Source organism: Acomys minous (genome assembly GCF_964271855.1).
Source record: "Acomys minous genome assembly, chromosome: 2".
Classification (NCBI taxonomy): domain Eukaryota; kingdom Metazoa; phylum Chordata; class Mammalia; order Rodentia; family Muridae; genus Acomys; species Acomys minous.
The window spans coordinates 134,127,520-134,141,861 of record NC_140484.1 but is presented as its reverse complement, the minus strand read 5'-3'; the positions used below and the strand labels follow the sequence as shown (position 1 = coordinate 134,141,861).

Genomic DNA, 14,342 nt, shown 5'->3' with positions numbered 1-14,342 from the left:
CTTTCTTGTGCTCTACATTATTTCTGACTCATGTAGTACATATCTCAAAAGGGCTTTAGTTACAACAATAGCTTTGTGCAGGAAAGCGAAGGTGACTGGGGAGTGGAGTGTAAGGACTCCTACTATAGCACAGGAATTGTCAATTTTTGTTTGGTTGGTTGGTTTTCTTTTTTCTTTTTCTTTTTCCCCGAGACAGGGTTTCTCTGTGTAGCCTTGGCTGTCCTGGACTCGTTTTATAGGCCAGGCTGGTCTTGAACTCACAGTGATCCACCTGCCTCTGCCTCCCTAATGCTGGGATGAAAGGCGTATGCCACTATGCCCAGCTTGGTTTTTGGTTTTTGAAGATACGGTTTCTCTGCTACAGAGCCCTGGCTGTCCTAGACTCTCTTATAGACCAGGCTGGCCTCGAACCCACAGAAATCTGCCTGCCTCTGCCTCCTGAGTGCTGGGATTACAGGCATGTACCACCACACCCAGCTCAAACTAGGAACCTTTTAACACATGCTCAAGTAATCTGCTACCCTGGTGTAACCTGAGGGGACAGGTACCTATAGCAATTTTAGGTTCACCCTTTTTACCCAAGGTAACAGGAGCTCAGGCTGCCTTATATCATAGGTAACTCTATTCAGTGATTCCCTCACACCTTAGGACCAGCCTTTGTATGTGACATGCGTTATTAGAACAGATGCTGGTTCATGTGGAGTTATTCTGATATTTCTATTCATCTAAGTCAAATCATTTGACAGTTTCTGGAAGGTATGAGAGGGATACATGATTTGGAGCCTACTCGTGGACAGAAGCACTGTTCCATTATCCCTACACACACCCCAGCAGGCCCCAACCTTGGGCCCTGTTCATTCCAAGACTGAGGCAGAGAGCCACCTGGTGGATGCTGTCTGACCTGCAGCTGAGAGAAACTTGTCAGCTGGGGTGGAAGTGCGAGAGGACAGGCTGGCTAGATTTTGCAAATGCTAAGGTGCTTTTCCCTATAGGCTACTTAAGATGTACTAAAGGCTTAGAGGCAGTAGGGAAATGGAACCACTTTAAATTGTAGTCTGGTTCTGGTTCTCCCACTAATGCCAGCTTGGGCAGAGCGCACCCACCCTCATTATGAATCTCATTTGAAAAAGACAACACTGCCGGGCGGTGGTGGCACACGCCTTTAATCCCAGCACTCGGGAAGCAGAGGCAGGTGGATCTCTGTGAATTTGAAGCCAGCCTGGTCTACAGTGTGAGTCCGGGACAGCTAAGGCCACACAGAGAAACCCTGTCTCGAAAAACAGAGGGTGGGGGTGGGGAGACAGCACAACCAGGTGTGGTGGCACACACCTTTAATCCCAGCAGAGGCAAGTGGATCCCTGTGAGTTTGAGGCCAGCCAGTCTACAAAGTGAGTCTACAACAGCCAGGACTACACAGAGAGATCCTGTCTCGAAAAACCAAAAAGAAAAGAAGACAGCACCCTTGTTTTCCAGTGTGGGTATTCAGGCTACCTGCTTGCACATCCTATTCATTTTCCCTCCAACTTCTGAGGTGCCAGGGAAGACAGTGTTGAGTCCTGTCTTTCCTGGAACATCCTCCTCCCTATTCTGCAGACTCTCTCAACACCTTCAAACTATCCTCTCAGGAGCTTGAGGGATGACTTAGCACTGGCTAAGTCAGAACTCTGGCTGCTCTCCCAAAGAAGCTGGTAGGAGTCCAAGCACTCACACGGCTCACAGCCATCTAGAACTCTAGTTCTCAGGGATCTGATGACCTCTTCTAGCCTTACAAAGCATGGCGCACATACATGTAGGCAAAACACACATACACATAACATTTTCATTAAAAATAAATAAAACCAGCCAGGCCCGGTGGTGCACATCTGTAATTCCAGTACTCAGAGAGGCAGAGGCGGGTGGATCTCTGTGAGTTTGAGGCCAGCCTAGTCTACAAAGTGAGTCCAGGACAGCCGAGGCTACACAAAGAAACCCTGTCTCAAAAAACAAAACAAATAAAACCATTTTCTCCTGCATCTGTCTGTTAGGTTTATTCATTCAACTTTCTTTCTCTTTTTTGTCTTGTGCTAACAAGAGCAGATGTGATCCTTGAATGCTATCTGCCTTTTAAATCCTGTCTATATAGAAACTTCAAAGCTTTCTTTAAAGAGAAAAGCTGAATTGTCTGTTTCAAGCCCTGCAGTGACTTCCCATTACTTACAGGACAAAGCCTGGGATCTTAGCCTAGCATTTAGGACTAAGGACTGGCTCTGCTTTTCTCTACTTGTGCCCATGTGCTTGGTGTGGGCAGACATGTGTCCCCATCCTGCTCTCTTCCTGTGCCTTTTGTTCATGTTGTTCTCACCCTTCTCCCCTCTTTGGCTGGCTGACACCTCCTAGCCCACCCAGCCCAGCTCAGGCCTCACCTTCCCTGTGCTCTCAGTGCACCAAGGCCTCTTCCTTGCTGAAACAACTGTGGCCTATGACATTAACTCACTGCCAGTTTGTTTCCATCCTGCCCACAGAAATTCCTCCAATACACACATCAGCTTCGTCCCTACCCTGTTGCTTATCCAGAGCCTATACATTCTCTCTGTTTACTATTGTGTATCTCCACAGCTTGTCATTAATGACGGAAAGGATGTGTTCCACTGAAGTGAGTTCTGTAAGCAATACTGAAATAGGAGTCTGCATTTTGTGATACTATCTTCGCTTACTCCAACAACTGGTTCCTACTTTTTTTTTTTAAATACAGTTTTATGCAATTTTATTTGTGTTTTAAGATCTAAGCAACTTGCAGGAAATGCGCCTTTGTGAGGCTACAAAGTGTGTTCTTTTTATTTGAAGCTATTCAAATAGACACGCTTACTACTTTGTTCTCAAAAGTAATCAACACATCAGCCTCAAGGTTCCTACTTTCTTTATCTGTAAAATGGGAAAGGATCTGCTTCACTCACAGGGGTGGTATACAAAGAGCCCAATAATGCAACGGACATGAGGCCATCTGACCTAAAATGCTTTGGCCTACTCTAAACTTACTCTGATCTTTGGAGCTCGAGACAGGGAAGGTCTCACTAGACTCTAGTGCTGGGCCCCTGCCAAACCCTCAAAGTAGCACTTGTATGCTCATTTTTTTAGCTCTTCCTTCTACCTCCCTAAAGGCAGAAAAACAAAGATGATAAACCCAAGCCTTGTGCTGAAGTGATGGCGTGAAGGTTTAGAGCATGTGTCACTCCTACAGAGTACCAGGCTTAAACTCTAGTACCTACACAGTGGCTCACAACCACCCCTAACCCCACTTCTAGGGGATCTCACACACTCTTCTGAGTTCTGCAGACACCAGGCATGTACACTCATACAAACATAACAGGAAAAATACTCATACAAATAAACAAGTCTTACTTTGTCATCATAGATCTGGTAAGCGAGGAGCCAAGGACAGGCCTACGACCAGTGAAGCACTCAAAGTCAGGAAAATCACTGACCCAGTCCCTGTGGCTCAACAACAATGTCCTCAATGATCTCAAAGACTTCACCCAGGTGGTGTCACAGCTTCTACAGCACCCAGAGAACCTGGCCTGGATTGACCTCTCCTTCAATGACCTGACTTCCATTGACCCTGTGAGTTCCTAGCCCTGGACATCTAGTCAAAGGGGAGCTTGAAGCCAGCGTGTCAGCTCACAGCCTTTCTACTCCCTCATCAGGGACGTAGAAGCAGTATGGTGCGGTTCATAGGGCATAGTTGTAGAGACACATAGATGTAGGCACAAATTTGAGTTTCCCCCTTATTATGTGACTGTCAGCAAGGTACATACCTGGTCGTTCTTTGGAGACAGGGTCTCACTGTGTATCCTTGGTTGGTCTAAGAACTCATTATATAGACAAAGCTGGCCTTTACAGAGATCCACCCGCCTTTGCCTCCCGAGTCTCACAAGCTACAGTTTCTTAAAGCTTCAGCCTTCCTTTAAATGGGAATAAGATGCTGTAACTATCATGGTTTTGTAAGGATGAAATGAAATGTATGTGAACCAACTTGCCTGTCAGTGGCTAAAGAAAAACCATGGCAGTCATCATTAGGCACTTAACAGTCTTGTGCTGAGCTCTACTGAGGAAGAGGGGACAGCAAACACCACCAGTTACTTTCTGTGAAATATGTTTTAAAAACAGTTTGGCTGGGGCTGGAGAGATGGCTCAGAGGTTAAGAGCACCAGCTGCTCTTTAGAGGTCCTGAGTTCAAGTTCGAGCAACCATCTATAATGTGATCTAATGTCCACTTCTGCCCTGCAGGTATATATGCAGACAGGGCACTGTATATATAATAAGTAAAAAATCTTTTTTTTTAAAAATGTATAAGGCCTGGCATGGTGACACACTCTTAATCCCAGCAATCGGGGAGGCAGAGGCAGGCAGATCGTTGTGAGTTCAAGGCCAGCCTGGTCTACAAAGTGAGTCCAGGACAGCCAAGGCTACACAGAGAAACCCTGTCTGGAAAAACCAAAAAAAAAAAAGAAAAGAAAAGAAAAAAAGAAAGGGGAAGGGCCAGGTGTGGTGGAGCACGCCTTTAATCCCAGCACTTGGGTGACAGAGGCAGGTGGATTTCTGTGAGTTCAAGGCCAGCCTGGTCTACAAAGTGAGTCCAGAACACCCAGGGCTGTTACACAGAGAAACATTGTCTTGAAGAAGAAAAAAAAAAAAAAAAAAAAGGCAGGTGGGGGGTGGGGCGGAGAGAAGATGGGAAAAGAAGCAAACAAAGAAGTTTTGGGGCACGATTTGGAGACTGTTACCTTGTCATATACAACGATATGAACTCAGCTGGGATCTTTAAAGCCTATATTCTGTGCTGATATTCCCCTGCACATGGAATCTTAGGTCATCACAGTTGGAAAGGCCTTAAAGGGCAAATAAGACTCAAGGAGAAGCAGGAAAGCTCTCACCTAACCAACCAGTCAAATGGATAACTGGATGGGTGCCAGCTCTATTTTGAGGTTTTCTCCCTAAAAGGAACTTAAAGGTTAATTTCCTCATACGTATGTGTATATATGAATGAACACACATCTATGAATAACTGAGTGATGGGGCTAGAGAAATGGCTTAGAGCATTTGTTGTTCTTGTAGAGGAAGACCCAGGTTCAGTTCCCAGCACATACATGGAGGTTCACAACCATCCATATAACTCCAGTTCCAGAGGACCTGATGCCCTCTTCTGACTTTCACAGGCAATAGGCTCTTATGCGGGCATAGACATACATGCAGGCCAACACTAATGCACATGAAATAAAATAAGGGCTATAGAGATGGCTCAGCAGTTAAGAGCACTAGCTGCCCCTCCAATTCCCACTTTACACATGGTCGCTCAAAACTGTTAACTCCAGTTATAGGGGGTTCAACAGCCTCTAGACATGCATGTGGCTTACTTACATACAGACATACAGGTAAAATACCCGTAAAAATTATGTGTGTGTATGTATATGTATATATACATATATACATATATACATACATACATACATATACATATACCTATACATACATACACATACACACACTTTTTTGTTTTGTTTTGTTTTTCAAATCAGAGTTCTTTGTGTAGTCCTGGCTTCCCTGGAACTCCCTCTGTAATACAGCACCATGTCCAGCTAAAAAAACCGGTAATTTTAAAAGTTATCAAAAGCATATTAGAGCTGGGCAGTGCTGGCGCACGCCTTTAATCCCAGCACTTGGGAGGCAGAGGCAGGTGGATCGCTGTGAGTTCGAGGCCAGCCTGGTCTACAAAGTGAGTTCAGGACAGCCAAGGCTACACAGAGAAACCCTGTCTCGAAAAACCAAAAAATAAAATAAAAGCATCTTAGAGTCCTATTGAGTGGCTGTGAGGACTGGACAGGGGGCCAAGTTGTTCTCCAATCTTTTCTTTCTCTGCTAAGTAGTCCACCCTGAGCAGAGACCCACAGTCTTTTGATCTCTGCCTTAACAGGTCCTAACAACATTCTTCAACCTGAGTGTCCTCTACCTTCATGGCAACAGCATCCATCGCCTAGGGGAGGTGAACAAGCTATCTGCCCTCCCTCGTCTCCGGAGCCTGACCCTCCACGGGAACCCCATAGAGGAAGAAAAGGGGTACAGGTAAGTACCTGGAGCTGGGGTTCAAATGAGCATCCCTAAGGAACAAGGGGAGAGGAAACAAGAAGTTCAAGGCCATTTTTCTGGCCCCTGTGGGCCACAGAGGAAGTGGCAGACTCTTAGCACGCCCTTGCGCTCAGGATGAACCTAGTCTCCCAATCACAGTCAAAGCCCTCCCCATTCCTCACTATCACAAGAGGCGGCAGCAGCAACTGGGGAGGGGAGGGAGTTCTAGTGCAGGGGCTAGCCCCCAGCCCAAGTCTTCCCACAGGCAGTATGTGCTGTGCAACCTGCCCCGTGTCACCACGTTTGACTTCAGTGGAGTCACCAAGGCAGACCGCACCACAGCCGAAGTCTGGAAACGCATGAACATCAAGCCCAAGAAGGCCCGGGTCAAGCAGGATGTACTCTGAGACTTGCAGGACCCCAGCACATCTAATGCCCTGAGGATGATCTGCTTGATTTGACAATAAATGATTTAAGCTGTTCAGCAGATTAAAAGTCACCTGTACCTTGTAAAGATGCTCTCCTCGCCCAACAACTACCAGTAAAACTTGACAGTGGAGGTACCAGCCCGCTGGCCTAGGACCCGGGAGCCTCGTTTTACCATACACGAAACTTCTATCCTTTCTTTGTACTCTTTAGCCTTCATGGGATACCATGGGAATAGAGCTGATCAGCAATTTCCAACAACTTTTTTTTTTAAAGGCTTTTCAAGACAGGGTTTTCTCTGTGTAACAGCCCTGGCTGTCCTAGACTCTATTTGTAAACCAGGCTGGCCTTGAACTCACAGAGACCCACCTGCCTCTGCCTTCCTAGTACTGGGATTAAAGGTGTGCACCACCACACCCAGCTAATTTTTTCCCCAAGAGATTCTAATTCTGTAGCTCAGACTGGCCTTGAACTTGTAGCAATCCTCTTGCCTGAGCATCCTAAATGCTGGCTAAGCTTCACGAGAAATCTTCATAAAGTGCCAAGGGGGTGTGGAGCTGCCTTCAGCCTTTAGAGTAGGCACAGAGAACAGCTGTGATCTATTTCTATCAGAGCAGGGTAGCTCTACTCTCAGCTTGATTCTGGTTAAGATCTCATTTCCTAGCCAGAGCAGTGGTGGCACACGCCTTTAATCCCTTGGCAGGCAGAGGCAAGAGGATCTCTGTGAGTTCAAGGCTACCCTGGTCTACATAGTTCCAGGACAGCCAGGGCTACATAGTGAGATGCTGTCTTAATAGGGGGGAAATAATTTTCTGAAAAGAATGATCCGCTGAGTAGGTCTCCTCCCACATCTAGGGGCAATTGTAAATCATGCTACCTGGGGTTATCCCACACTGTCAGCTAAGACCTGGGAACCCTGAACTTTTACCTCCTGGATTCCTCTTTCCGGCTGCTGAAGACAGCCCTCTGCATCTCACTGCCTGCCAACGTGAAGAGCCAAAAGTAAATAGTGGAGTGGTGAGCAGGACACAGCGGGTTGAACCAACAACACAAATGAATATATTTCCTTTATCGAGGGGTGACAAACAAAAACAAAAAGACCAAACATGTAAAAACCCAGGGTGCTAGAGATACAAACTCACTTCAGCCTCAAGCTCATCTAGACCCTGGTCATCATCCCTAACGAGGTGCCTCTGAGCACCAAGTCAGGGACTGGGGACAGGAGTGAACCGGAGGCCAAGAGAAAGGCTGGGCGGGGGATTGCCTAGGTCTCCCAGTGTTCACCCCTACAGTGGTATCCGCACTTTCCCAATGACTGAAGATCTGCCAGGCCCCGTCCTCTTGGCCCCAACCTCACTCTAGCCAGAGCTTGAAGGCCGATGGCAATGGGCTCTCCCTTCCCTTGCTCAGTCCTCACTGCTCCGGCTTCTAGCCTTATTCTTTTCCTCCACATTCTTCTCCGTGATTAATAGCAGGTTAGGTACTGTAGAAAGCCACAGTGAGGCTGGGGGCCAGAAGAGGTGGGGTGGAGACGGGATGAAGACGAGGAAGAGCTGTCCCAGGACCCCTCTCTTCACGGGATCCCAAACTGTACAACCAGCTCTTCTTTCGCGTCCACACGGATCTGAGAAAGTGCACTGTAGGCATAAGCAGCTATCCTGGAGACCTGAGACAGAGGCCAAGGAGGAATAGAACAGCCATATGAGAGGGAGAACTGGGAAGGTGGGTGATGGATGGCAATAAAGGAAAGAAGGAATGACGAAGGACTGAAAGCCACAAAGAGCTGGGTGTGGTGGTGCTTGCCTTTGCCTATAATCCCACCCCTGAGAAGGGTCACAAGTTCAACACCAGCCTCTGCTGTAACCGTGACTCCCTCAGGGTGGAGGGATGACTCAGAGGTTAAGAGCACTGGCTGCTCTTCCAGGGACCCTGAGTTCAAGTCCCAGCAACCACATGGTGGCTCACAAGCATCTGTAATGAGATCTGGTGCCCAGGCACACATGCAGGCAGAACATTGTATACATAATAAAAATACATCTTAGAAAAACAGCCTCCTCTCAAAAACCAAGGGTTAGGTTAGCTTACTGGTAGAGCACTTGCCTAGCATGCACCAAGTCCTGGGTTTTCTCTCTGGAAGGAAGTAGGAGAGAGGACAGAAGCAAGGGCAGATGCTGGGAGAATGAAGGGTACGGGGAGGAACTAAGAAGGCAATATAAACTAAGGGCTCAGGACATGCCAGGCTCCCTCCCTGCTGTGGGACAGGCCGGCAGTGCTCACCTGCTGCAAGTCAGAGAAAGGAATAGGCTCGCTGGCCAGCACCTGGTGGGGCTGGCTGGTGAGAGATGGCAGCGGTGGCAGCTTCTTCCAATGGGTCAGACTGCTGCTAAGCACAGCCAAGCGGGTACTGGCCAAGAGGGAAGAGACAGGGAAAGACAATTAAGACAAAGCTTGCCCTGCCCTGCCCAGGCAAGCCTTACCCCTCAGGCCAGGGGACCAAGGTGACAGGGTACAGCCCATCACACACTCACTCTGACTGTACTCCTTTAACCTGATCACCTTGACCAAACATACTGTGCAAACAGGGCTGACCTGAATGCCCGAGCCACCTAAGTGATCTGTAGCCAGTCTTCTGGGTTGCACCCAAATGAACAGCCTGGACAGTGGACCAGACTCCAAAGCTGGGAAGGAATATCTAGGATTTGGCCCTGTGCTTACCTGTACTGCCTTGCCCGGTCCATGTACTCATGCTGCTCCATGCCCTGGGAGTCTGCAGCAGACACATCGATGATGTTGCTTTGAAGAGACGAGACAGAAAAAACATGACAGATGCTTCAGAGACGCACAGACCAGAACAAGTGCTAGGTGTCAATTCCAAGGCTTACACTTGTACTCCCGCCCGCTTACTGTAACAGGTCAAAACTCTAGTGACCTTGTCCCATGCCCTATGTTCCAAACTTGGCGGCCTCTGCCCCATCCTGGTCCTGTGACACTCACCTAGCTGTCTTGGCAAGGATGGAGGAAAGCAGGGCCTGCTCATCTGTGCGAGCTGAAGGTAAGCTATGGTAGTTGGGTTCGGCTCCATTGAGGGCTTTGGTAGGGGTGCTGGGGTCCAGCAACAGCTTCCTCTCCTCCCGATCCTAGGAGGGGCCAGCAGAGAAAAGTCAGCCCTAGGACCGTAAGTTTACCTTCCTTTCATCTATCTCTCAGGTTCTCTCCTCAGACCAGCTCTGACCTTTAAATACTAAAAGTATTTTTATAAAGATGATCCAAAGTGTCCAGATGGATAGAAAGTCAGTGCTCACTCACTCTCTGCCTGGCCTCAAGCTCAGGGTATAGGATGAAGCTAGAGACCCTGACCAGCATTCCAGGAGGAACAAAGCCAGCACTCAGGTACAGACTTGAGCCTCGGGACCTGATCAAACACCTGCTGGACAAGCACTATTGGAAACAGGCTGGAAGTCAGACAAGTGGGAAAATACCAAGATAAGGGCCTAGAGGCAAAATCAGCGCAAGTCAAGCCCAAGAGCATCCTTTCAGTTCTGTGGCTAAAGTACACCCCAGCCAAGACATCTGCCCCAATACTGTAAGGCCTGGTGAGGCCTAAGAGGAAGCAGGCCCACTGTATGTTGCCATTCCTCACATTATCTTCGTGTAGAAACTCCAAGCCCATGGCCACCAATGTCCACTCTTTTCTTCGTCTCCAGGATCTTTGTAAAGCTACCACAAGAATATAACACACACGGGCACTCAGGACAAGTCCTTCTTCATTCCCCAGGCTGCTCTGGTACTATATAACCCACTACATAACCCAGCTGGCCTGGAATTGACCAGTTCTCTCCCTCCCCTCCCCCAGGGCTGAGATTACAGGTATGTGCTGTGTGTCCTTTTTTTTTAAGTTTGTTGTTGTTGTTGTTATTTATACAGTGTTCTGCCTGCCATGTGCTCCTGCCCACCACAAGAAGGCACTGGATCTTATTACAGATGGTTGTGAGCCACCATGTGGTTGCTGGGAATTGAACTCGGGACCTTTGGAAGAGCAGACAGTGCTCTTAACCTCTGAGCCATCTCTCCAGCCCCATGCTGACTGTTCTTTATCCTCTCAGGTGTTCACCTTCCTGTGGCCTGGTACCTGGTATATGCTAACCTGAGAGGAACATGACAAACTAAACTCTTTCGCCAACACAGCCTCCTCAGTGTTCAGCAGCCCTGCTACTATTAGCCTACACAGACAACCACAACCACCAGAATCAATTGAGAATTAAACTAAAACTCCATCTTCTGTAACTGTATTCCTCTCATCCTGGTTCAGACCCTTCTCCTAATCTACTGCTTTCCAGGCTCAACACTGCCTCAAGTCCATCAGCTACAGCAGATCCCTGCTGGCTCTGTGTCAGGTGCAATCTACGTCAGCAGACCCGCTGGGTGTCTATTTAGGCCACTGAAGGCTCAGGACAAGGCCACTTCTGAAGGAATATAGTGTGTAAAAGACGAACGCTGGCCAATGCTGAGCCATCAACTTCCAGTGGCCAACTGCCAGTCTCAGTACTGTCCTCCCAGCCTGTCCCAGTCCTCACCAGTTTCCGTTTCAGGAGCCCGTGTCCACAACTCTCCCTACAGAGGGATACTTCCTCCTGCCTTGTCTGCCCCACCCAAGAAAGGCTCAGCCTTCCCACCTTGCTCTTCCTTCTCACGCCTAGATTGCCCATCCTCAAGCCATTTGACCCAGTTCACTATGGCAAAAGAAAACAGATATGGTGGTCTGCCCCATTACCTCTAGGTTCCCAAACACTCTTTCTCCATCCTCAGTATTAACAGGCTAGAAAGAGAAATTTTTTGCCAAAGGTAAAAGGATCTATAAGGAAAACTGGCTCATAATGAGACCTATATTGCTGTCTACCTATCCTTTTCCCACCCCCATTCCTGACATCTTCCTTCACCCCCCATTCCCCCCAGCAGGGGTTCAAGAACAAGTTGGTCTTTCTAATTCCCTGAAGAGGCCCAGCAACCCCCAAAACAAAAACAAAACGCTGCACCAGGACTTGTGCACAATTTTAACCCCAGCATTCAGGGAAGGCAAGCAGATCTCTGTGAGATGAAACCAGTCTGGTCTACAAGCAAATTCCAGGCCAGTCAAGGCTACATAGTGAAACCGCCCCACCTAAAAAAAAAAAAAAAAAATTAATGACATCACCTGACACCCAAAAAGTGAGTGGTACAGAGATAAGATTGTCACATCAAAGCTTGCCTTCCAGCTGGGCAGTGGTAGCACACACCTTTAATCCTAGCACTTCAGAGGCAGAGGCAGGCAGGTCTCTGAGTTGCAGGCCACCCTGGTCTACATAGTGAGTTCAAGGACAGCCAGGGCTACACAGAGTGTATTTGGGGAGGGGGCAGTTTGCCTCCCAAGCCAATACATCCTGAGTCAAGATTTCACTATTTACTTTAGCAGTGACACATGGTGTCTCCCCCAAGACTACTTCAGAGCTTCCCATTACATAAAGCCCAGCTTGTTATTAGAACACCCTGGCTAGAGTAGTTTTGTTTTGTGGGGATTTTTTATTTTATTTTATATTGGTGTTTGCCTACATGTCTGTGTGAGGATTTTATATCCTCTGGAACTGGAGTTAGAGACAGGTGCGAGCTGCTGTGTAGGTGTCGGAAATTGAACCTGGGTCCTCTAGAAGAGCAGCTAGTGCTCTAAACCCCCGAGTCATCTATGGCTGGATTCTCTTTAAAATTTTTTATTATTTTTATTTCAGGCTAAACTACTTTTTTTTGTTGTTGTTGTTGTTTGGTTGATTTTTGTTTTGTTTTGAGAGAGAGAGGATTTTTTTTTTTCTGAGACAGAGTCTCTCTGTGTTAGCCTTGGCTGTCCTGGACTTGCTTTTGTAAACCAGACTGGCCTCCAATGCCTGCCTCTCATGTCACAGGCAGCCAGCAAGAGTCAAGGTACATGTAAAAGCCTGCTGAAGACTAACTCATTATGCACCCTAAAAGTGGCCCTCAACTCTCACTCTGTAGCCAGACTGGCCACAAACTTGAAACAGTCTCCTTTTTGGTTCTTGTTGTTTTTGTTTTGCTGTTCTCTCCTGTAGCGGAACAGGATGAAAGTGAATGATTCTTGCCACAAGGCATGTCAAACTCAGGTCACGAATAAATGTGTTCCAGGCTCACAACCACTCTCCTGAACTACAGGGGTTTGTTGTTGTTGTTGAGAGAGACAGGGTTTCTCTGTATAGCCTTGGCTATCCTGGACTCACTTTGTAGCCCAGGTTGGCCTCGAACTCACAGTGATCTGCCTGCTTTTGCCTCCTGAACTGCAGTTTGTTTGTTTTTTCGAGACAGGGTCTCTCTGTATAGTCTTGGCTGTCCTCGACCTCACAGCAATTCGCCTGCCTCTGCCTCCCGAGTGCTAGGATTGAAGGTGTGAGCCATCCAATTACATCTCAACTGTCATCCCATCACTTGTATCTTGCTGCTCCTCCCTCCCGCTTTCACCCTATTCCCTTCCCCTATGTCTATGACCGAGGGGGCCCTCCTCCCCCACCGTATGGTCATAGGCTACCAAGTCTCATCTTGCTATCAAGGGGAAGTGGTCAAATATGGGGCACCAGAATTCATATCAGAGCAAACTGCAGTTCTTAACACAAAGAAAGAACTGGGGAAAGAACAGCTGCCTAAGTACAGTGACATCACTCACTTCTCTTGACCGTATCCTCCACGAGACGGGGTGAAAACTGTCCTTTGTGGCCCGGTGCCTACCGGGTGTAGAAAGCAGAACTCAAAGATTCTGAGGCAACTATAAAGGTGTGGCCAGTAGGCTGACACCCAGTCTTACAAAAGTCTCCCCTTTCTCCAAAGTGGCCAGGCAGAGCAGGGACTGTGGAGAATGAGAATGTTCCAAGGGGGAAAAGTAAACTAACAAAACACAACACGCTAAGTCTCTCCAAGCTAAGGCTCTCTTGAAAGGAGTAAGAGCTACAGATTCTTCAGCGAGGTACTCTCTAGCTAGAGGAAGCTTAGGACACCAGGCAGGCAACAGCAAGCCAAACTCATAAACCAAGTGTGCGTCCCAATCCCTCTTTCCTCTATATCGGTCAAAGCAAAACTCTACCGCCTTCCCCAAGTCCTAATGTCCTCACTCTACTAAATTCTTCACTGGCCAACTCAAATGCCACCAACTTCCAGAGGCCTTCTGACTCCAAGCCAGCTGTGACATTACATCTCAACACCAGTGACCGAACATACATAAATTTCCTGATTTATCTCGGGAGACTATGAGCCTCAAACTACCTAGCTATACAATGGGTACGCAAAGTCCACTACTACAAGCTGCAGTGAAAGCAAAGGAATCTGGGAAAGCGAATGCTTCCCAGGTACTCAGTCTGAGGATTCAAGCTGAGAGGACGAGGGTCCTGGAAAGTGGAAGGGGAGGGGCCGAGTCAGGCGGCGGCCGGCGTCACCCCAGGCTGGAGTAAGACTAAGATCTTTAAGAGGGTAGAAGCCCGGCTTGCCGTCCTCTCTGTAATCTGTCCCCTTCAGGCCTCCGTACTTAGTGAGCCTGCAGTCCGACTCCCCAACGCTGCGGGCTTGTTTCTGGGCCCCAAGTCCCGCGGTCGTAGCCCACAGTCCCAAACCCCGTCTGCCGCGGCCGCACCTGGTCCGAGTCTTCGTTCTCGCTGCTGTAGCAGCACCCCATGGCGGGGTCGGGCCGGGCGCTCAGGCGGCGCCGAGGAGGGACGGCGTCCGTCAGGAGCCTTTCCGGTCACATGACCCGCAGCTTGCCTCCCGCTCCCCTCCCCCAGCCCAGCCTGTCC

General features: G+C 48.3%; 2 protein-coding genes across 10 annotated transcripts in view; one reads left to right on the top strand and one right to left on the bottom strand.

The window, feature by feature from the left end:
- The window catches only part of LRRC51 (leucine rich repeat containing 51), a 27,106-nt gene extending 16,318 nt beyond the window's left edge, over nt 1–10,788 (top strand). For 7 of the 9 annotated variants that reach the window (XM_084801941.1, XM_084801938.1, XM_084801936.1 and 4 more), the window contains 3 exons: nt 3,392–3,597; nt 5,948–6,096; nt 6,365–6,586. In XM_084801941.1, coding sequence (XP_084658067.1) covers nt 3,392–3,597; nt 5,948–6,096; nt 6,365–6,506 — 497 coding nt within the window. In that variant the 3' untranslated portion in view covers nt 6,507–6,586. Of the gene's footprint in view, nt 1–3,391; nt 3,598–5,947; nt 6,097–6,364; nt 6,587–10,628 lie in introns of those variants that run through there. The other 2 variants (XM_084801944.1, XM_084801943.1) reach the window with 2 other exon arrangements.
- Nucleotides 7,562–14,342, bottom strand: LAMTOR1 (late endosomal/lysosomal adaptor, MAPK and MTOR activator 1). Its single transcript, XM_084802011.1, has 5 exons — nt 14,183–14,342; nt 9,520–9,662; nt 9,241–9,318; nt 8,803–8,929; nt 7,562–8,191 (listed from the first exon to the last, which is right to left on the bottom strand). The coding sequence occupies exons 1-5, from the start codon at nt 14,222–14,224 to the stop codon at nt 8,099–8,101; spliced, it is 483 nt and encodes a 160-aa protein (XP_084658137.1). The 5' UTR covers nt 14,225–14,342; the 3' UTR covers nt 7,562–8,098.

Excerpts from the sequence above, each read along its gene's own strand:
- LAMTOR1 (XM_084802011.1), bottom strand. The coding sequence starts at position 14,224 with ATGGGGTGCTGCTACAGCAGCGAGAACGAAGACTCGGACCAG. Across the intron at positions 9,319-9,519 it reads ATCCTTGCCAAGACAGCTAG|CAACATCATCGATGTGTCTG; the intron begins GTGAGTGTCACA and ends GTCTCTTCAAAG. Across the intron at positions 8,930-9,240 it reads GACCGGGCAAGGCAGTACAG|TACCCGCTTGGCTGTGCTTA; the intron begins GTAAGCACAGGG and ends CCTCTTGGCCAG.